This window comes from Amphiprion ocellaris, chromosome 24 (genome assembly GCF_022539595.1).
Source record: "Amphiprion ocellaris isolate individual 3 ecotype Okinawa chromosome 24, ASM2253959v1, whole genome shotgun sequence".
In the NCBI taxonomy this organism is placed as follows: Eukaryota; Metazoa; Chordata; class Actinopteri; family Pomacentridae; genus Amphiprion; species Amphiprion ocellaris.
Genome location: NC_072789.1, coordinates 17,666,530 through 17,690,599, shown reverse-complemented (window position 1 = coordinate 17,690,599; position 24,070 = coordinate 17,666,530). Strand labels below are relative to the sequence as shown.

At 44.8% G+C, this 24,070-nt stretch overlaps 2 protein-coding genes across 10 annotated transcripts in view; one reads left to right on the top strand and one right to left on the bottom strand.

Moving 5' to 3' along the window:
• LOC111587271 (zinc finger protein ZFMSA12A-like) overlaps positions 1–13,690 on the top strand; it is a 36,612-nt gene extending 22,922 nt beyond the window's left edge. For all 9 annotated transcript variants that reach the window (XM_035942411.2, XM_035942407.2, XM_035942410.2 and 6 more), the window contains 3 exons: positions 175–691; positions 8,183–8,638; positions 12,627–13,690. In XM_035942411.2, coding sequence (XP_035798304.1) covers positions 175–691; positions 8,183–8,638; positions 12,627–12,829 — 1,176 coding nt within the window. In that variant the 3' untranslated portion in view covers positions 12,830–13,690. The remainder of the gene's footprint in view (positions 1–174; positions 692–8,182; positions 8,639–12,626) is intronic.
• A 7-nt stretch (positions 13,691–13,697) lies between these two features.
• Positions 13,698–23,587, bottom strand: f2 (coagulation factor II (thrombin)). The gene is made up of 15 exons (XM_023297193.3): positions 23,428–23,587; positions 22,036–22,116; positions 21,401–21,480; positions 21,291–21,315; positions 20,174–20,239; positions 19,995–20,103; positions 18,978–19,114; positions 18,562–18,855; positions 18,372–18,488; positions 16,251–16,377; positions 15,680–15,847; positions 15,424–15,597; positions 14,552–14,730; positions 14,225–14,295; positions 13,698–13,917 (listed from the first exon to the last, which is right to left on the bottom strand). Exons 1-15 carry the CDS (start codon positions 23,495–23,497, stop codon positions 13,765–13,767), a joined length of 1,851 nt encoding a protein of 616 aa, XP_023152961.1. The 5' UTR covers positions 23,498–23,587; the 3' UTR covers positions 13,698–13,764.
• Between the last annotated feature and the right edge of the window lie 483 nt (positions 23,588–24,070).

The window sequence follows — 24,070 nt, the reverse complement described above, 5'->3', positions numbered from 1 at the left end:
AACTTGAATTTGATAAATCAGGTTTGATTAATCAGGTTTGATTAATCAGGTTTCATAAACTTGAGTTTGATAAATCAGGTTTGATAAATCAGGTTTGATGAATCAGTTTTGATTAACTTTAGTTTTATAAACTCGTGTCACATCGACCTGAACTCTGTGTCCGACTCTCTGCAGGTCATTCGACACCTGCGCACCAACAAGTCCTGCGGTTCGTCCTTAATGTCGACCGGGACCCTGCAGGGTGGAGCCAACGGCGGGGACAAAGAACCCCGCCCCCCGGAGCCCCGCCCCCCGGAGCCCCGCCCCCCCAGGACCCACTCCTGCTTCCAGTGCAACGCCGTCTTCAAGACCAAAGCCGAGCTGCTGTCGCACCAGAGAAGCCACCGGGCGCGTCCCGTCTACCACTGCGGCCAGTGTGACAAGGAGTTCCACCACCTGTCCAGCCTTACCAATCACAAGCAGACCCATCTGGACAAGGGAGGGTTTACCTGTAGCAGGTGCCAGAAGGTGTTCGAGTCGGCAAAGGAGAGGGACACCCACCGGCTACAGCACCGGCTGCCCGACCTCACCTGCACCGTGTGCGACCAGACATTCAGCTCTCAGACCCAGCTCCTGAGACACCTGCAGACGCACTCAGTGGAAGGAGCTGAACCCTGCTACAACTGTCGCTTCTGTGACCAGACCTTCTCAGGTAACTGTCCAGGTAGAGACCAGACCTTCTCAGGTAACCACACAGGTAGAGACCAGAGCTTCTCAGGTAACCATCCAGGTAGACCTCTGAGACCAGAGCTTCTCAGGTAAACGTCCAGGTAGAGACCAGAGCTTCTCAGGTAAACATTCAAGTAGAGACCAGACCTTCTCAGGTAAACGTCCAGGTAGACACCAGAGCTTCTCAGGTAAACATCCAGGTAGAGACCAGAGCTTGTTAGGTAACCTTCCAGGTAGAGACCAGAGCTTCTCAGGTAAACGTCCAGGTAGAGACCAGGGCTTCTCAGGTAACCATCCAGGTAGAGACCAGAGGTTCTCAGGTAACCGTCCAGGTAGAGACCAGAGCTTCTCAGGTAACCGTCCAGGTAGAGACCAGAGCTTCGCAGGTAAAACCATCCAGGTAGAGACCAGAGGTTCTCAGGTAAACGTCCAGGTACAGACCAGAGCTTCTCAGGTAAAACCATCCAGGTAGAGACCAGGGCTTCTCAGGTAACCATCCAGGTAGAGACCAGAGCTTCTCAGGTAAAACCATCCAGGTAGAGACCAGAGGTTCTCAGGTAAACATCCAGGTAGAGACCAGAGCGTCTCAGGTAACTGTACAGGTAGAGACTAAAGCTTCTCAGGTAAAACCATCCAGGTAGAGACCAGAGCGTCTCAGGTAACTGTACAGGTAGAGACTAAAGCTTCTCAGGTAAAACCATCCAGGTAGAGACCAGAGCTTCTCAGGTAACCATCCAGGTAGAGACCAGAGCTTCTCAGGTAAAACCATCCAGGTAGAGACCAGAGGTTCTCAGGTAACTGTCCAGGTAGACCCCGGGGCTTTGCAGGTAAAACTATCCAGGTAGAGACCAGAGCTTCTCAGGTAAACGTCCAGGTAGAGACCAGAGCTTCTCAGGTAACCATCCAGGTAGAGACCAGGGCTTCTCAGGTAAAACCATCCAGGTAGAGACCAGAGGTTCTCAGGTAACCGTCCAGGTAGACCCCGGGGCTTTGCAGGTAAAACTATCCAGGTAGAGACCAGAGCTTCTCAGGTAACCATCCAGGTAGAGACCAGAGCTTCGCAGGTAAAACCATCCAGGTAGAGACCAGAGCTTCTCAGGTAAAACCATCCAGGTAGAGACCAGAGCTTCTCAGGTAAATGTCCAGGTAGAGACTACAGCTTCGCAGGTAAAACCATCCAGGTAGAGACCAGAGCTTCTCAGGTAAACGTCCAGGTAGAGGCCAGAGCTTCTCAGGTAACTGTCCAGGTAGAGACCTGGGGCCTCATTTATAAAGCTTGCGTACGCACAAAACGGGGCTAGAAAGTTACGTACGCCACTTCTAACGCAAAGGTTGTGATTTATAAAAATAAACGTGGCGTGAGAATATGCGCACCACTGCGCCAACTTTGATGCTTGCTTACGGACATTTTGGAGACAGAGGGAACGGCAGTGCCAGACGGTGAGGTGGTGAATTGAAGCCAGATTGATCCCAAACCTTTATTGTCATCACATATTACACTTGTAGAGCCGGGGTGTTATGCAGCGTTTACAATAAGACCGAAAGTACGTTTAATTTTTTATTTTTTTTTAACAAGATCTTTAATAGACGCGGCAATGTCAGACAGGACCTCCCACATGTTGTTCATTACTGTGCGTATTTGCTGGAGCTCATCCCGCACTTCATTTATGGCACCGATGGTGTCCCTTTGTGATTGTAGGACTCTGTCTGTCAGGATCCGACCACTTCTGGGTGTGCCATGGTCTCGGGATGTAGTTGTACTGGGGACAGCCAGGCTTCATCCACGCTGACAGGACACGCTGTGGTCGGAACCTCCTCGTCAGCCAGCGTTTCCAACTCTAGAGTGACGAAGGACAAAAAGCATAAGTCCACTGCCTTTTTACAAGTCCATTTAAATATTTAATACATTTAATAAACAGATAAAACTGTACTTTACCGGTCTCCTCTGTGGGCTCTGCCAAATCGGTGTCTCCTTCCTTCTCTGACACGATTCCACACCGCTGGCCGTCCCGAGGATGGATGCTATCCTGCTGTCCAGAGGTGTGGGCTCAGGTTTGCCTCTACCTCCACCTGTAGCAGACATGCTTTGGCGATGGCATGTCACTCTCTTCTTGGCCTCCACCTTCAAATCAGACCACTTCTTTTTCACCTCTGCCACAGTTCTCTCTGTGGAACTCACACTGTTGACAGAGGTGACAACGTGCTGCCACTCGGTGCCTTTTCTTTTGTTAGTGATGCCACTACTATGACCACCAAACAAAATACTCTTCCTGGCCTTCACCTCATCCACAAGCACCTCTATCTCGGTCTCCGAAAAATTTCCTTTTCTTTTTTCTGCCGTGACTGAGCGTAAAATGCCGTGGATCAGCAGCTTGTTTATATGGAAATACATTCATGAGTTACTTTGCATTGACCATTCATGGTAAAATGTGGGTGTGTCGTGGGCGGGATGTGAGGTGGATCCACCTGCGCAATCTTCCAGCTGGAGTGTGATTTATAAATGGGAAATTGCGTGCAGTTGTGCGTACGCACGGTTTTATAAATCAGGATATTTTTTGGCGTACGCCTATTTCAGGTTTTCGGCGTAGTCAAACTTTTAGTGTGGATCCTACGCAATGTTTTATAAATGAGGCCCCAGAGCTTCTCAGGACATTCTCTGAACTGAGAGCAAATGCAAGCAGACGTCTTCTCATGTGTATGTGCGAGGGGAGAGGACGCTGGCGTGACTGTCGCCGCTTCTCCCCCACCAAAAACTGCTAAAAACCAATGACTTTCAAGTAATGGCCTAAGCGACTAGGGACCAAGTTTCTCTTACCTTTGCTACTGTTCTCAAACACCGACTGAGAAGGACTGAGAACCCCTGTTGCCAACAGCCCCAGAGCTCTGCTACTGGATACTCTGTCCCACTACTGGAGATACCAAAGAAATTTTGCCGTGGCCAACCCTCTGGATAACACGATCACTTGGGGGACACCAGCTAATGCCGGCATTAGCCATCTCCTCTCAGTGGCAACATGCTCAGGTACTCGCCGGCACGGCTCCTCGCCATTAATACCCGTGCTTCTGCCTCGGTGGACTCTGCTGTCATCAAGCAACTGGGAATCCTTCGCCGACCCCGCTATGTACATAGGGGGTCCCGTCGTGGATATACTTATTCCAGAAACGGTGGTGAGTTCATACCATTGTTCTGGTCCCGGCTCCCTGCTCGAAGTGGCGCACAGTCAATACGTCATCGGAACACCGACAGCTATGGACCAATTGAAGCTTTGGTGAGGAGGAAGTTTGCTGAAATTCCTGGAGTGGATCATGGGACCATCCTCTGCCCTTCTCCCCTGAACGGGATGAAGACGGGTGGAAAATCTGGAGTGGATTTTAGTTTTCTCCGCCCACTGTCAAAATTGTCATCCCCTTCTCATACTAAGCTGGAACTGTGGAATGCCCAGTCACTGGGAAATAAAGCCTGTTTGCTTCATAGTCACATTCTGGACAATAGGATTGACCTCATGTGTCTTACTGAGATCTGGCACAAACCTGAACAATACTCAGAGTTAAATGAGGCCTGCCCTACTGGTTATGCCTACCTGGAGAGAGCCCGTACCACTGGCCGTCAGGGATATGGAGGCCTGGCTGTGATATATCGGTCAGACATCCGATTGACCCCAGTGCCAGTACCAAATACATCTACCTTTGAGTGCCTAGCATTCAAATGCGAGCATCCCACTCGGGTAACAGTAATCCTTATTTACCGGCCACCTAAGCCAAATTCACTTTTTCTCTCAGAAATACATGACCTATTAATGTCATTCTGTTCTACAACAACAAATATTTTAATTCTGGGAGATTTTAACATTCATGTGGACTCCTCATCCAATCACATTGTGGAAGAATTTCTGCAAGTTCTTGACTGCTTTGATCTGAAACAGCACGTTGATGTGCCTAGACATGACAGAGGTCACACTTTAGATTTGGTGATAACAGACTCTCTTCCAGTGAAGAGCCTCCAGGTGTATGACATGGGTGTGTCAGATCACTGTGCTGTGTCAATGGAACTACCAGCATCCTCATTACTTGATAAAAGCAAGAGGCAAATCTGCTTTAGGAATTTAGATAAAATTGATCAAACTGCCCTGTCTGCTTCTCTCAAAGAACTGTCTACAGACTTCACTACCGCTGAAGAAGCTGTGCAGTATTATAACACCAACTTGCACAGTCTTTTAGACAGTCATGCTCCAGTAAGATCAAGAACCATCACTTACCTTCACTCAGCTCCATGGTTTACTCCGGAACTGAGGAAAGTAAAAACAGCTGGACGGATTCTTGAAAGACGCTATGTGAAATCTGGCCTTACTGTGCATAAAACTGCATATCGGGACCATCAGAAGCACTACTCCAGTTTGTTATCTGAAGTCAAATCCGTCTACTACTCCTGTATAATCAATAAAAATTCAGGAAACTCAAAACAACTCTTTACAACCATAAATCATCTCCTAAAACCCAGAACATCCTCAATTATTTGTGCAACACAGGATCAGTGCAATAATTTCTGTGACTTCTTCTCACTCAAAGTAGACAACATTCGTGGACCTCTTGCCCGAACTACCCACATGCCCTTAGCATCTGTTACTCCTGACTACAGCTTTGCTGACTTTGTGGAGGTGGAGGTGCAGGAGATTGAAGCAATGCTTCGTCAAATCAAACCATCAACCTGTGCTCTAGACCCACTCCCTTCCTTTCTGATAAAATGCAACACTTCAGCTCTCAGCCCCCTCATTACCACAATTATAAACTGTTCACTCCGCTCTGGTCATGTTCCATCCACTCTCAAAACAGCGCTGATCAAACCACATCTCAAAAAACACCACCTTAATCCTCAAGACCTGGCCAGCTACAGACCTATCTCAAACCTTCCATTCCTTTCGAAGGTTCTGGAGAAGGTTGTAGCTGGCCAGCTCCACGATCATTTATCCAGATACTCACTATACAAGAAATTCCAGTCTGGTTTCCGTTTAGCTCACAGTACAGAGACAGCCCTGGTCAGGGTCAGCAGTGACCTTTTGGTGGCCTCTGACCAGGGCTCTCCATCACTTCTCATCCTCCTGGACTTAACAGCTGCCTTTGATACAGTTGATCACAACATCCTTCTCCACCAACTGCAATACAATATTGGTCTGTCCAGTACTGTGCTAGACTGGTTCAAATCATTCCTGGCAGGTAGAACTGAGTATGTGGTCCTGGGGGATGCCAAGTCAAGACCCCACTTTGTCACCTGTGGGGTCCCTCAGGGGTCTGTCCTTGGCCCCACCCTTTTCAACATCTACATACTCCCCCTGGGCAAGCATGGAATGTCCTTTCACTGCTATGCCGATGATACTCAGCTCTACCTGCACACTGACCCCAATTCCACTTCGGCACCATCAGCCCTGATAGCCTGCCTGGAGGAGACAAGGGCATGGTTAGCAGAAAACTTCCTTCAACTGAATGCTTCTAAGACTGAAGCCATTCTCATAGGGACCCCTCACCAGCTCAAATCCTCTCCCATCTCTGCTATCTCACTCTCTGATTTCTCCATTTCTCTCTCTTCCTCTGTAAGAAATTTGGGAGTCATCTTTGACCCACATTTGTCATTTGAACACCACATACAAAATCTGTGTAAAATCTCATTTTTTCATCTAAAAAACATCTCAAAACTTCGTCCCACTCTCTCCCCCTCCGATGCTGAGAAGCTGGTTCATGCCTTTGTCTCCTCCAGGCTGGACTACTGCAATGCCCTCCTCGTCAGGATCCCAGCAAAAAGCCTCCAAAAGCTTCAACACGTGCAAAACACCGCCGCCAGGATCCTGACGAGGATGCCCAAACACGCTCACATTACACCCGTCCTCCGTAACCTCCACTGGCTTCCAATCGCAAAACGCATCCAGTACAAAATCTGTCTGCTTGCCTACCAGTGCATTCATGGACATGCCCCAGACTACCTTTCAGAACTCCTAACCCTTCGCACCATCTCCAGACAACTTCGATCCACTAATGCCAACCTTATGTGCACTCCAAGATCCAACCTGAGAACAATGGGCGACAGAGCGTTCCAGACAGCTGCTCCTGAACTGTGGAACACACTACCACTACCCCTGAGGGCCCCACAGTCCCCGGAGTCATTTAAGAAAGGGCTAAAGACAGTCTTATTTAAGGTCTAAACATATTACTACTGTTTCTAAAATGTTTCTTTAAATGCATTGTAGCACTTTGAGATTTTATATGTAAAGTGCATTATAAATTAGAGGTATTATTATTATTATTATTATGTCCAGGTAGAGACCAGAGCTTCTCAGGTAAACGTCCAGGTAGAGACCAGAGCTTCTCAGGTATACGTCCAGGTAGAGACCAGAGCTTCTCAGGTAACCCGTCCAGGTAGAGACCAGAGCTTCGCAGGTAAAACCATCCAGGTAGAGACCAGAGCTTCTCAGGTAAAACCATCCAGGTAGAGACCAGAGCTTCGCAGGTAAAACCATCCACGTAGAGACCAGAGCTTCTCAGGTAACCGTCCAGGTAGAGACCAGAGCTTCGTAGGTAAAACCATCCAGGTAGAGACCAGAGCTTCACAGGTAAACGTCCAGGTAGAGACCAGAACTTCTCAGGTAAACGTCCAGGTAGAGACCAGAGCTTCTCAGGTAAACGTCCAGGTAGAGACCAGAGCTTCTCAGGTAAACGTCCAGGTAGACCTGTAACTGATGTTATGATCCAGCAGTCTTATTCAGTTTGTGGCTGATTTTTTCTTGGAAAGAAAAGACGTGTTTGAAAGCTGCAGGTTCTTGTGGTTAAACGAAGTAAAGCAGTTAGAATCATTCACTGTATTTCCTCTGATCAGAAGGTACAGAACAAACATGACAAACATTTAAAAGGAAAAAGGAGATTTTTTTGTGTCTTTTCTCTGAAGGGGCGAAAATCTGGAGGACAGCAGGTGTTAAGAGACATCCAGAGGGTTGGACTTCATCAGCTACACGTCTGTAGATGTCAGTGAATGCAGCTGTTTAGCTCCGTTTCCCTGCACTGATGCTGCTGTTTCCAGAGTTGGGCAGTCAGTACAGAAAACGTTAAAGAAGCTGAACACTGGATGGACCATGTCAGGGTTTAGTCTGCTGGTCCAGTGAAGGACTAGCTTCCTGGACTTCACCACCTTCTCCTCCACTACAGACCCTGGAGGCTCTTCAGTTAGCTAGCTAGCTAGCAGGGCATCGGGACTGGTCTCTGGGTCAGATTAGAAAGTGGACTGTTTAACCTTTCTTTAACTTCTGGACACAGTAGAATCTGCTTTTTCCTTTTAAGTTTTTACATTTCTCATGTTTGTTCTTTATCTTCTAATCAGAGAGGAAACACCTGCAGTGAATGATGCTAACCTGACTTCACTTCTCCAGGTTTTAGATGTTTGTTGTCTCCAACTGCAGACCTGATGTTGAATTCATTAAATGTGTGTGTTCAGGTGTGACGCAGCTCCGTATCCACCAGCGAACGCACACCTTCCGGTCGTACCAGTGCGACCAGTGCAGTAAAACGTACGGTTCCCTGACGGGCCTACACTCCCACCGGGCAAGCCACGGCGCCGACAGCCGCTTCCTGTGTCCTCAATGTGGCAAACGCTTCAAGACCCGGGACGGCCTGGAGGGACATCTGAGGACGCACACTGGAGAGAGGCCCTACCGCTGCCCCTACTGCCCCAAGGACTTCACCGCGCTGGCAGGCCTCAACGTGCACGTCCGGCGGCACACCGGAGAACGGCCGTACGTGTGCACGGTGTGCGGTAAAGGCTGGCCCTCTGGAGGCGACCTGCAGAAACACATGAGAACTCACACTGGAGAACGGCCCTACGTCTGCCAGGACTGTGGAAAGGCCTTCTCCATCTCCTGCCACCTGACGGAGCACCGCCGGATCCACACCGGTAAGACTGCTGGAAACACCTATACAGTCACTAGAACACCTGTAAACAACTGCACAGTCATTAGAACACCTGGAACACCTGTACAATCATTAGAACACCTGTAAACACCTGTACAATCATTAGAACACCTGTAAACACCTGTACAGTCATTAGAACACCTGATACACCTGTAAACACCTATACAGTCACTAGAACACCTGTAAACACCTGTACAATCATTAGAACACCTGTAAACACCGGTACAATCATTAGAACACCTGTAAATACCTGTACAGTCACTAGAACACCTGTAAACACCTGTACAATCATTAGAACACCTGTAAACACCTGTATAATCATTAAAACACCTGTAAACACCTGTACAATCATTAGAATACCTGTAAACACCTGGAACACCTGTAAACACCTGTATAGTCATTAGAACACCTGTAAACACCTGGAACACCTGCACAGTCATTAGAACACCTGTTAACACCTGTACAGTCATTAGAACACCTGTAAACACCTGTGCAGTCACTAAAACACCTGAAACACCTGTACAGTCACTAGAACACCTGTAAACAACTGCACAGTCATTAGAACACCTGAAACACATGTACAATCATTAGAACACCTGTAAACACCTGTAAACACCTATACAGTCATTAGAACACCTGGAACACCTGTAAACACCTATACAGTCATTAGAACACCTGTAAACACCTATATAATCATTAGAACACCTGGAACACCTGTAAACAACTGCACAGTCATTAGAACACCTGTAAACACCTGTACAGTCACTAGAACACCTTTAAACACCTATACAGTCACTAGAACACCTTTAAACACGTATACAGTCACTAGAACACCTTTAAACACCTGTACAGTCACTAGAACACCTGGAAACACCTATACAGTCACTAGAACACCTTTAAACACCTATACAGTCATTTGAACACCTGGAACACCTGTAAACAACTGCAGTCATTAGAACACCTGTAAACACCTGTACAGTCATTAGAACACCTGTAAACACCTGTACAGTGACTAGAACACCTGTAAACACCTGTACAGTCATTAGAACACCTGTAAACACCTGGAACACCTGTAAACACCTATACAGTCATTAGAACACCTGGAACACCTGTAAACAACTGCAGTCATTAGAACACCTGTAAACACCTGTACAGTCATTAGAACACCTGTAAACAACTGCACAGTCATTAGAACACCTGTAAACACCTGTACAGTCACTAGAACACCTGGAAACACCTATACAGTCACTAGAACACCTTTAAACACCTATACAGTCATTAGAACACCTGGAACACCTGTAAACACCTGTACAGTCATTAGAACACCTGTAAACACCTGTACAGTCATTAGAACACCTGTAAACACCTGTACAGTCATTAGAACACCTGTAAACACCTGGAACACCTGTAAACACCTATACAGTCACTAGAACACCTGTAAACACCTGGAACACCTGTAAACACCTGTACAGTCAATAGAACAACTGTAAACACCTATACAGTCACTAGAACACCTGTAAATACCTGTACAGTTACTAGAACACCTGTAAACACCTGTACAATCATTAAAACACCTGTAAACACCTGTATAAACATTAAAACACCTGTAAACACCTGTACAATCATTAGAATACCTGTAAACACCTGGAACACCTGTAAACACCTGTATATTCATTAGAACACCTGTAAACACCTGGAACACCTGCACAGTCATTAGAACACCTGTTAACACCTGTACAGTCATTAGAACACCTGTAAACACCTGTGCAGTCACTAAAACACCTGGAACACCTGTACAGTCATTAGAACACCTGTAAACACCTGTACAGTCACTAGAACACCTGTAAACAACTGCACAGTCATTAGAACACCTGAAACACATGTACAATCATTAGAACACCTGTAAACACCTGTAAACACCGATGCAGTCATTAGAACACCTGGAACACCTGTAAACACCTATACAGTCATTAGAACACCTGTAAACACCTGTACACTCATTAGAACACCTGTAAACACCTGGAACACCTGTAAACACCTGTACAGTCACTAGAACACCTGTAAACACCTGTACAGTCAATAGAACACCTGTAAACACCCGTAAACACCTGTACAATCATTAGAACACCTGTAAATACCCGTACAGTCACTAGAACACCTGTAAACACCTGTACAATCATTAGAACACCTGTAAACACCTGGAACACCTGTAAACACCTGTATAGTCATTAGAACACCTGTAAACACCTGGAACACCTGCACAGTCATTAGAACACCTGTTAACACCTGTACAGTCATTAGAACACCTGTAAACACCTGTGCAGTCACTATGTTACGTCCCGACAGCTAGGGGATGAGGGAAGCAACACATACGACAACAAAGAGGCAGGAAATCTGTTGGTGAGACGTCAACCGATAAGACGTTTATTTTTGTCCAGCAAGACAAATCCAACACAGCACTCCAAATGATCCAACACGGGTCCCTTAGACCCGTGCAAGACAACACTACACCACACTCTGGCAGCTGATCTGGCCCACTGGCCATGACGTTCAGGCCGACTCATCTTTTAACCATCCCTGCCGATTGGTAACGAGCAACAGGTGCACCTGGCCACTGAGCATACCTGGGGACAGGGAAAAGAGAGGAAAAAAAACACAACCTACCTTATCTACTCAACACAGAATGTAAACACCTGGAACACCTGTACAGTCATTAGAACACCTGTAAACACCTGTACAGTCACTAGAACACCTGGAAACACCTATACAGTCACTAGAACACCTTTAAACACCTATACAGTCATTAGAACACCTGGAACACCTGTAAACAACTGCAGTCATTAGAACACCTGTAAACTCATGTACAGTCATTAGAATACCTGTAAACACCTGTATAGTCATTAGAACACCTGTAAACACCTGTACAGTGACTAGAACACCTGTAAACACATGTACAGTCATTAGAACACCTGTAAACCCTTGTACAGTCATTAGAACACCTGTAAACACCTGTATAGTCATTAGAACACCTGTAAACACCTGTACAGTGACTAGAACACCTGTAAACACCTGTACAGTCATTAGAACACCTGTAAACACCTGGAACACCTGTAAACACCTGTACAGTCAATAGAACACCTGTAAACACCTGTAAACACCTGTACAGTCACTGGAACACCTGTAAACACCTGTACAGTCACTGGAACACCTGTAAACACCTGTGCAGTCACTGGAACACCTGTAAACACCTGTAACACCTCTAACACCTGCACAGTCATTAGAACACCTGTAAACACCTGTACAGTCACTAGAACACCTGTAAACACCTGTAACACCTGTACAGTCATTAGAACACCTGTAAACTCCTGTAACACCTTTACAGTCACTGGAAGTAGCATGTCATCATTCATCTGACTGATTCCATGTGTACTGAGTGTTTTCTGGACTCCCAGGTGTGGTTTTGTCTCCAGGTGTGGTTTTGTTTCTCAGGTGTGGTTTTGTCTCCAGGTGTGGTTTTGTGTCTCAGGTGTGGTTTTGTCTCCAGGTGTGGTTTTGTCTCAGGTGTGGTTTTGTGTCTCAGGTGTGGTTTTGTGTCTCAGGTGTGGTTTTGTGTCTCAGGTGTGGTTTTGTCTCCAGGTGTGGTTTTGTGTCTCAGGTGTGGTTTTGTGTCTCAGGCGTGGTTTTGTCTCCAGGTGTGGTTTTGTGTCTCAGGTGTGGTTTTGTCTCCAGGTGTGGTTTTGACTCCAGGTGTGGTTTTGTCTCCACGTGTGGTTTTGTCTCCAGGTGTGGTTTTGTCTCCAGGTGTGGTTTTGTGTCTCAGGTGTGGTTTTGTCTCCAGGTGCGGTTTTGACTCCAGGTGTGGTTTTGTCTCCACGTGTGGTTTTGTCTCCAGGTGTGGTTTTGTCTCCAGGTGTGGTTTTGTGTCCAGGTGTTCTGCTGCTGTTCTGAACTGTTCTGCTTCTGTTTTCCAGGTGAGAAGCCGTTCTCGTGTCCAGAATGCGGTAAATGTTTACGGAGGAAGTTTGATCTGAAGAAACACATGTTGTCCCACAGCAACGTCCGGCCGTACGGCTGCATCTACTGTCCAAAGAGCTACACCCGCAAAACCCACCTGAACAGACACCTGCTGACCCACAGGACTGCAGACAGCCAGGTGGAGACGGAGGAACCCTGAATTCAACTCATTCAGCTTCTTGGACCCTCAGCAGATGTGTGGGTCAGTCTGAGAGAAACTAAAACCTGACAGGATTTAAAGTTCAGGAACTCATCATGAAAGTGGAGCCAGAGTTTTGTTTTTGTTTCGTTACAAACTATTATTGAAATGTCCAACGAACAGTAATTAGATCATGAATGAACAGTTTCGACCCAGTTTCTGGGTCAAGGTTCTTTATAAAGACCTTCATGGACGGAAGCTGAATCCTCAGAAATCACCAATGAAGTTTCAGTTCAAGGTTCAGGGCTGCTCTAAAAAATACAAATCTGTCAGCAGAAGGTCTGAAATATCTGTAAAATGTCCAAATACATCGGTCACATATTGGAAATGTCCAGAAAGTATCAGTCAATTGATGCATAAAAGCCCAGAACTGCTTTATTCCCCTGCTGAACATCTCTGAGTGTTGATGGGATTAGAATAAAGACACGGTTTCTAGAACATCAGTGTTTATTCAGCTGTAGAGGGAAACTTCTAAACACGGTGAGATAAAACCATCCTCAGACTGACAGCAGTTGCTGATGCTCTGCAGGTTTAAAATCTGAAAATAGGTTTTATAAAAGGTGAATTCTAATTAGTACCAGATCACCACAGGGCAAGGTTTATCATCTGAACTAATTATGACGTGATCATTAGCGAGGTTCTGATTGGACGGCTCACAGGAAGCAGGATTGTGATTGGTTAGTGAGGATATCAGTTGTGTTTAATAATACTCATCTGTCATGTTTGTGTTGATTTGAAACTGTAAAATGTTGTTTTGTGAACATCGTGACTGATGTTTGAAAGTTCTGTATCTGTGCTTCTATAAACAGAGATTTAATGAGACCAGAGGTGAGATGTGGATAAACTTTATTAGCAGCTTGTTGCTCTGACAGGAAGTGATGTCAGCTGGTTTCTGTCTAGTCGTCGTCTCCTCCCGTCTTCTCGATAACTTTCCTCATCCACCTGCTCATCCTGAACAGGTGAGTGTAGAAGCCGTACTTTCCGTCACGGTCGCAGCCTTCACCCCACGACACCACGCCCACCTGGTACCAGCGGTTCTCCGCCGGGTACTAAACAGAACATAGGAGGGTTCTTGACTCTGCTGCTGTTACCGTTTACAACATGGAAACTGGCTGTTTAAAGGCTATTAATGGTCATAATAACAAGATATTTATACAAAGAAGTCAGGAATATTACCAAATATTACAAAGAATCTTTTCAGGAAATATTTGATGTCAGATTGTGACTGTTGGACAAACAACAGACAGATCAGTTTACGTTCTGTGGTGTTTCCATCCATTGGGATGTTTCAGTGGTTAATAAACAGTCTGTTCTATAGAACAGTAAATGTTCTTCTGTCAGAATGAAGGTTCTCACCTTCATCACAAACGGTCCACCGCTGTCTCCCTCACAGGCGTCGCCTCGTTGGCTGTCCTCTGGTTTATATCCTGAAACACAGCGTCTGTATTTAGAGCTGAACCAGGACCGTTTGGAGGTTCACCTGTAAACCATCCTGATACTGGCCGACAGATTAAAGCCAACTAGACCCTCAAAGTAGCACTGGAGGATAAATCAACGGTTTCAGAAGATTCACCATCTGGAGAACGTGTCTGAACCTTCAGATAGTTCAGTTTAAACTTTTCCATCCTGGGTGAAAAGACAACATGCAGTTTCTTGCTAATTGAACAAACATAGAAGCGCTACCAGCACAGAACATGTTGTTGGTGATCCGGACTGAGGTGGAGGCTCTGCAGATGTCCTGGTCCACGATTGGTAGATGGATTTGCTGAAGGACTGTGGGTAAATTTCTTGCTGCTGGGTTCCAGGTTTCCTTCAGGTTCCCCCAACCGGTCACTCGTCCCTTATAGCCTTCAGTCATCAGACTGGCAGGAAAACACCAATCAGAGGGTCAGAAACTCATCAACAGGAAGCAAGTAATTGTACAAACTACTGGATTTTACATGAAGTTAGACCTGTGCCAACATTTGATGTTTCCTCATGAGGATCTAAAGGTGGAAAACAGGTAGATAGATGATCTGGATCTTTAGCTCAGGGTTAGATACATGCTGTGCTGAAGTCTCACTTACTGTTCTTTGTATTTGACCTGACTGAGTCAAGCTGTTGTAGGTTTGACTGAATAAATCCAGAAACCTTCTAATAGAACCTCCTGAACTGTCTGTAGCTCTGAGCTCCTCGTCTGGACGAAGCTCAACGTTCCTCCATCTTCTGCTCACTATTCAAAGTTCACCAGGTTTGAGGGCATTCTCTGTTTCAGATCTATAATTTTCTGGTAGAGGACCTTTGCCCTGGTGGAGGAGAATGATTTTAGCATTTGCTGGAGTTTAGCTGACTAAAGGTGTCAATCAAAGACCTTGATGAAACACTGAACTACGTCTGAACCCCCTTCAGGGACTGTCCAGTCCAATTACACAATGACTGGTTTACTGGAACTATTTGAGTTTTAGTAGGATTCAGGCTTTTCAGCCCGTTGTTAGTGTCCAGGATGTCTCCAATCTCTCCACCTCTGGGTTAGTTAGGTTAGTTGGAAACATAGTCTGTTTCTGTGTTTGTCTTACAACTTGGCGACCTTCTTGTTGGGCAGACAGACCGGGTGGATCTCATCAGTGAATACAACCGGCCGTCTCATGTGCAGCAGAGCGATGTCTCGGTTCAGGTTTTCCTTCCAGTTGTACTTGGGGTGGACGATGATTTCATCGATGGCGACGATTTTCTCAACTCCGCGCTCAAACCTGAGAAGATATTCCATCAGCTATCTGCAGAAACACGGACCACATAGCCGACGTGAATGTTAGAACCCAGGCGGCGTCTTACTTGGCTCGGTTGTGCTTTCCCAGACGGACCAGGATGTCGCTGGTGGTGAAGTTCTTGTTCCAGGGCGGGTACAGGATGCAGTGGGCTGCAGTGAGGATCCACTGATCACTGATCAGACTGGCTCCACACAGCAGCTCCTGTGGGCTGCGTTTGTACAGCATCACCTGCCTGCCGACAGGAACACCTGATTATTATGGGATTAATGAACACTGACATGCTCTAAGTTTTATTAAAGTCTGTCTGTTGGCATGTTGCTCTTCTAGTTGTGTCAATCATCGCTCAGATATTATAGCATCGATCTGTTTATATGAATAAATGGTTTGCTTATTTTCTTATAGGTGTGGTTACCATGGGGATGGCCTGTTATAGGTGTGGTTACCATGATGCTGAGGCCTATGTTATAGGTGTGGTTACCATGGTGACGGCCTGTTGTAGGTGTGGTTACCATGGCGACGGCCTGTTGTAGGTGTGGTTACCATGGTGCTGAGGCCTGTTATAGGTGTGGTTACCATGGTGATGGCTTGTTGTAGGTGTGGTTACCATGGCGACGGCCTGTTATAGGTGTGGTTACCATGGCGCTGAGGCCACCTCGGCGTCATCGCCTCCAACGATACGTTTCTCTCTGTAGGACTCCAGCAGCTCGTCCTCCTTGGCGTCCTTCTTGTTCTGCTTTTCAAACAGGGGGCGCTGTCCACAGTCTGCAACACATCCAACCAGTAAACCAGTCAGGAAGATGGGTAACTAACCAGTACAGAACCAGTCAGTAGGTCAATGAACCGCTAACGTAAGCTGGACAACTCAACCTGTATATCTAACACTAACCAGTCAGTTCAGGAATCATGTCACCAACCAGTTCATCAGTCAGTTAACCAGTCAGTAAACCAGTCAGTTAACCAGTTTCCTGCCCCACACTTTCACTCAACCAGGTAGTCAACCAGTTAACCAACTAGTTACTGAGTCAGCACCAGATTAAATAAACTAGCCAGTTAATTATCTAATGTAATTATTCCCAGAATATTTGGTAAACAGATATCTAGTCACCTATGAGCTGAGAAACCAGTAAACCAGTTAGTTAAGCTGTAAATGGCTCATCACACCAGTAAGTCAAACAGTCAGTGAAGCAGATTTAACCCTAACCCTATCAACTGGACTGTCAATGAAGGAGCCAGGTAACCAGGAGCCAGGTAACCATTAGCCAGGTAACCAGGACCAGGTACCCAGGAGCCAGGTAACCAGGTAACAAGGAGCCAGATAACCAGGTAACAAAGAGCCAGGTAACCAGGAGTCAGGTAACCAAGAGCCAGATAACCAGGTAACAAAGAGCCAGGTAACCAGGAGCCAGCTAACCAGGAGCCAGATAACCAGGTAACAAAGAGCCAGGTAACCAGGAGCCAGATAACCAGGTAACCAGGAGCCAGATAACCAGGTAACAAGGAGCCAGATAACCAGGTAACAAAGAGCCAGGTAACCAGGAGCCAGATAACCAGGTAACCAGGAGCCAGGTAACCAGGAGTCAGGTAACCAGGAGTCAGGTAACCAGTTAACCAGGAGCCGGGTAACCAGGTAACAAGGAGCCAGGTAACCAGGTAGTCTGCCAGTTTAATCAATAATAACCACTTAATGAGTTCCCTCCATTTCTTTCTGAAGCTATAAACTTCCTGCTAACCTGGCTGCTAACCAGCTAACCAGTTAATTATCTCATCTGCCACTAAATAAACCTTTAGTCAGTTTCAGAAAGTGGATGAAAAAAATATTAACTAGTTGGTTGAGGAATCAACCAGCTAGTTAATCTGCCATTTTACTCACCATTTACCTGATTACCTGCTGGAGGTAAAAGTTAACCAGTCAGTTCACCTTGTTCCTGCCCAGTTAAGTAATCGGATTACTACCAACCAGGTCCAAACAAGTGTTCCTTTTCCAGTCAGTCAACTAGACTAATGACTGGTTAGTTGCATTACCTGCTTCATGACTAATTATCTCTGACCTGTAGAAGTCAGATGTGAGAAGTCTGTTGCGTGCTGGACCTCATCATGATGTTTGCTGTTTATCTCCTCCATTTTTATGTGTTAAAATTGTTAGAAGAATTATACTTACGTTCATTGTGGTTATCACTGAATGACTGTTAAGGTATCTGTATGCATATGTAAGCACTTCTTGTTGAGAAGTACATGTACATTTTAACTGTAATCTGTATGTACTCACAGTAAGAAACATGAGAACAGGGTTGACCTGTTCCATATGATAAGATAATGCAAGTGACACTTTCTCTGACACTTTCTCTGTTAACATATGCTGATGCATGATGCCGCCCCATGTTACATGACTGGTTGAAAACTAATAAAGAGATGCAGAGGAGATACAGACTCTTCGGAGAAGGAAGGCTGCAGCAGCAGTGTGTGCAGTCTCTGTCTCCCCTTGCTGCAAGTAAAAGATCTGAGCTCGTGAGTACTGTCTTTCCTTCCTGTGCTGTGCGTGTCATGTTTAAACCCAACAAAAATAAAACTCGTATTTTTATGAATTGGTGCTGAGGTCCACTTCATGTTGCAGCTCCTGAACCTTCATGTACCAGAACTGGAAGCTGGTCAGGGATGTGAGCTGCATTAGAAGCCAGAAGAACTCCAGTGGACCCTGAGAGGAAGCAGAAGGAGAACTAGAACTGAATCTGAATTCGTAGTTTGTTGAAGGAACCCACCGCTCTCTCCTTGTCCAAAGGTTCGTGGGTTGAAGAAGAGTTTCTTGGCGGGCCCTAAGACGGATCGCTCCATGCCTCCGGTCTCCGTCATCTGTTCTCCACCCACCAGAGGATCATCTGGGAGACGTTCAGGAGCAGTTACATAAACACCAACTCTTGTGTGAAAGTGGATTGTGTGTTTGAACTTTACCGCACAGCTCCAAGTCACAGTAGTCGACTGTGATGTTTCCAGAGACGTCCACGTAGCACCAGGGGCCCTCGGGGTCGTTGTCGGGGTTCCTGCACTTGTTGCTCAGCAGATTGACCTCAGAGATGAACTCTTTGTCCCGGCTGAGGGCCGTTGCTTCCGGTGACGACCACTGCAGACAGGTGTGGCCTCCCAAGGTGATGTCCAGGTCGCCAACGTAGTCGATGCCATAACTGGGTAAACACTCTGTAGTTCTGACTGACTTAGGGGCCACAGTGGGGGGGACAAAGTCCTCACCTAGGAAGGAGAAGACAGGAAGTGGAGGTGTGATGGTGATGTAGGGGTACTACAGGTACGATGAACGTGGACGGAGGAACAGTAGAGTTTATACTAAGTCAGCGGTACGAGTGGAGACTTGCCACATGTTGGGACCCTGCAGGTCTCTTTCTGGACCGTGGGGTCTTGGGTGAAACACCAGGGGCCATCTGGTTTCTTGTCAGGGTTTCTACAGAAGTTCTCCACCAGGATGCTGTTTGGCTCTGAAACATTATACTCCCTGCAGGCAACCAGGTAAACGCACAGGTGAACAGGTGAACAGACAGGTAAACAGGTAAACAGACAGGTGAACCAGATGGAGGTTAGATCTGTCAGCCAATCAGTGTGTTTCTCCATTAGTTAACTACTTAATTAATTAGTTGTAGGGAGTCATTATTATCTGTTGGGTAACTTGGTTATTAGTTAATTAACTGACTGGACCTTTGATCTTTAATCAGCTGTTTAGTCTGTAGCATAATCCTAACCCTGTATTTGTTCTTCTGTTTTGTCTGGTCATTAAATTCGTTAGTTAGCTGGTTTATATCTTCATCAGATGGCTCCTCTTTGTTTTGTTAGTTAGCTGTTAATCAGGCCTTTTGTTTAGTCTGGTTAGTTGTTGGGTAGACGTTAGGTATTTATTTATATGTTAGTTTAGTACACCTTATTGTTTATTAGTTCTTTAGTTTGTTGGTTGAGTTGGTAGTTAAGATGTTGGTTTTTCTGTTCAGTTTCATCATATTGGTTCCTCACTAACTTGTTCTTTCTGTATTTAATCCATCTGCTGGTTAGTTTAATTCATTATTCCATTGATGAAGTTGTTGGTTGGTTGGTTACTGTGCTGTTCCTAAGTTAACTGCTGGTTTACTGGTTCAGTTTTTGGTCATTGATTGTTCAATAATTAGACAGTTGCATAATTTAAAAATTTGTGTTAACTTTTGAAAGGGTTGGATCAGTTATCTCTTCATCATATCTAGCTAGTTCCATGGGTTAGTTACTGATAGATGGGATGGGGGAAGCCTCCAGTGTTGACACATCCAACCAGTCTTTAGTTAGTTAATGTTTTTAAAGGGTTGGATTAATCTCTTTGGTTCCTTCATTAGTTAGTTCCATGGGTTAGTTACCGATAGATGGGATGGGGGAAGCGATGCCTCCAGTGTTGACACATCCGACCAGTCTTTGTGATGTTGACGTTTCCTTCATAGTTCAGTCCCTGACCAGAAATACACTGACCTGCAGAAACACACTGGGTCAGTGTTAATGTACATCACGTTCAGCTTTCCAATCATTTATTTATATTTACCTTCAATACACTGTCTGACCAGGTTGATGTTCTCTGCTGTTCTCGTCATCTGAGTTCCCTTACAGTCTGCAGAACAGAGGTTTGGTGTTTGTTTACTCAGTCTGAGATGTTCTGGACTTTGATTCTGTTTGCGGTGCAACTGAATAAACTCCACTTTACATATAACGTTCAAATTAAGCCCTGCTCCTCCGCATGGATCCAGCTGAAGCTAAATGACTTCATTCAGCAGTAGCAGAGTCTGTTAAAACCGTTTTAGTTGTCTCCACTAGATTCTACAATCTGAGGCCAAACTGGGCTAAATAATCACTAAACCAGCTGACAGAACATTTCTGTTGGAAATGTTTGCTGAGCTGTGTTTCCAGTCTGTGTGCTAAGCTAAGATAACTGCAGGGGAGACTGATTTAGTTTTAGTTTTAACCCTAACCCATGCCAGAAGCTGCAACCACCTCCAAAATGATAAAAACTGAGAATTAAATTTCATTTTTAACCAGTTCATTATGAATGGATGTTCATTTACTCAAATACGAGTCTTTTTGTTTCATCAAATAATCAGAAATAACCTAAATGCTCGGATTTATTTTGAATAGCGCAACACAAACTCTTTATTCTACGATCGCCACCATCCTCACCAGCAAGCCTAACTCTGACTGAATACAGGCATTCACCAAGCTGAATATAAGCTGAATTAAACAGCAGGTGGCGCTAACTCTCCAATCAGCGGCATTAAAAGACACAAGTGGAAATCAGACCCTTCCGTTATTTTTATGTCCTAATAAGAAGAAGCTCCTTCGTCATATTCATTGTATTTATTTCAAACATCTGATTGTGCTGAAAGACGGATATTTCAAAAAGATTAAGACAAAGATGGCACTGACATTTAATCAGAAACAATCAGACAGTGTTAATGGAGTAGGTGATGGTCTAAATGAAAGCTTTCCTGATTTTCTTTGCCTTATCTGATGATAAACTGAGTGTTTCTAGGTTCTGGACTGTTGATAACGTTCATACTGGAAGTAAACATGGAAACCATTATTCATTTAGCTGGTACTCCACCCTAAACCCTAACCTTAATGTTTATACTGGAAGTAAATAAAGTCATTGTTCAGGAGGTACTCACCCAGGTACTTCACCCAGAAGGTCTCCTAGAGGAACACAGTGAGTTCTGTGGTTAAACTGGAACCTGATCTCAGAACCGTTCTATGTGATGAAGACAAACTAAAGTCGTACCGTTTTATCCGGCTGTTCGAACACCTCTCTGGCTTCTTCATGGTCGCAGATTTCCTCCACACACTCCCGCTCCATGTTCCCTGACACACAAAAAACACACAAAAATACACTGAAATGCACACAAGACATGGACACACTATGACACACACAATAGTCTGTAGTGGTTGTGTGTCTTTGTGGTTGTTGTGTGTCGCTTTGTCATCATTCTGTTTCTCCTTGACTGACTTTCCAAAAGAACCAATCAGAACAGAGTTCGGTGAGTTAGAACAATCAGAGCAGAGTTTGGTCCGTAAGAACCAATCAGAACAGAGTTTGGTGAGTTAGAACCAATCCGGGCAGAGTTTGGTCAGTTAGAACCAATCACAGCAGAGTTTGGTCCATTAGAACCAATCAGAGCAGAGTTTGATCAGTTAGAACCTATCAGAGCAGACCTTTAATCCACCTGAAGTTCTTCTTCTTCTCCTCCACAACAAACCTCTAACATGCTGTCAAACAGGAAGTCTTTGTCCAGTAGACGACATTATTTTGGTCTGTTTTATGTTTTATTTTTTAATACGAATCCAACAGTCATTTCATTTTGAGGCAGCAGAATCTGTAATAATAATGTAGTAATAATAATGTAACAGGTACGTTACCTGGTTTCATCTCCTCAAAGATCTGATTTGCTCGTCGGTTTCGGACTAAAACCTGCGACGCCAGGTGGCTGTTGAGGAAAACTAGAAAAACGAGGAAAATCAGTCAACATGTTGGCCAATCAGCTGCCACAAAGATGATGAAGTGTTCCAGCTTTTATACCAAACCAGGTCCATCATTTACCTCAGGACTGAAGTAGTTCTAGTTTAGGTTCATCGTGGGGATGTTAACCAAGTATTCAGCTCCTTAAGGAGAACTCACAGTACTGCGATATAGAAGTACTTTATGATTCCTCCAGTAATCTGATTCTCTTCATTTAATCCTCTATAGACTAAACTATACATGGATGTTCCACATGCTTATTTCTGTTCAGTGCTTTTGATGCTGAAACATGCGCACCTAGAATGCAAAACATAGATGAAGACCCTAACCCAGACGATTACTGGATAAATCACCAGAATGATTGACAGAATACTGGATTATAACTGATAGCTGCAGCTCCAATGACAAATGAAAGTAACGGAGACAAATCAAACTTTAGAAATAGTTTAGTTCGATAAGATAGTCCTTTATTACTCCCCAGGTTGGGGGAAATTTCCAGTGTGACAGCAGCAAAAACCTTTCACAGTAGTAGCTGACGATGTCCAAATAAATAAAACTTTAAGAATAGTTTAGTAGCTAACGATGTCCAAATAAAACCTCAGAAACAGTCAATCAGGAGGTATAGAAAGGTTAGTTAGGGTTAGGGTTTAGGATTAGTAGGCTTAGTTAGGGATAAGGGTAGGGTTAGGTTTGGGTTAGTTAGGGTTAAGGTTTAGGTTTGGGGTTAAGGGTTAGGTTTGGGTTAGTTAGGGTTGAGGTTAAGGGTTAGTTAGGGTTAAAAGTTAGGTTTGGGGTTAAGGGTTAGGGTTGGGTTAGTTAGGGTTAAGTTTGGGTTGCCAATGAGTATTGACGGGGACATTTGGAGAACATAAAAATCAAAGATTAGAAATAGAAAGGTGGACTGACTTTTGCTGAGTTTTATCAGGAAATCTAAATTCTTTAACGTCAGAACAAATATTGTACTCTTCAAATTAGAAGTAATCAGATTACTGTAAAATGGTTTGACATTTGAGTGATGTTGCCTTCTGGTAAACTAAAACAAGGATTTAAAAATCCACAAAACATTGTGAAACATTCACCTGACGTTCTGATCGTTCTCAGTTTATTTTTTGTGTTTCCGTATTCACTGTATATAAACTCAAAGCTGTGCAGATCGATTTGTGAGTTCAGCTTTAACTGAGATTACTGTGACTACTAACATGCTGTACTACAACTACTACTACTTTACTAAAACCAGCACCTGTACTACCACTACTACCATAGCTAAGAAGAACACAATAAGGGTTTCGTACCATTGTTGGCCACACAGCTGTGCAGGAGAAGCAGCAGAACAACGGCTGCTTTAGATGTTGGTTCTATCATGATCCAGACCTCCGAGCAGAACCTCAGAACCAGATCTAGCAGTCTTCAGTGTGTGTTGCCTCTCTGTCCTCTGTGGGGGAATATTGACCAAAGGGTCAAAGTATGAGTCGGCTGATGTTCAGCGTGGGTTTTCCACATGTTTACTGAACTCAACGTCCACTCAGGTTCCTCTGTGAGCTCAGTTTAGTGCAGTTAAAAAAACTAGTATTTACAATGTCTCTTCATCAGCTCATCGTTTTCAGGATTGTTTGGCATATAAAATGTTAAAAAGTCATAATTTCTCAAAATCACAAGACTGGAAGAAGCACTCAGACCTCCAGGTAAAAATACCGTAGTCTAGAAATACAAGTTAAAGTTCTGACAAAGACACAAAAGCAACAACAATGAGACACAAACAACTCTGGTTTTATCAGCAAAAAGACACACATCAGAAAACATGGACAGACAAATGAATCACAAGGACACAAAACAACCACAAAGACACAATAAAGACACAACAACTACAAAGACACAATAAAGACACAAAATAAGCACACAGACACAATAAAGACACAAAACAACCACAAAGACACA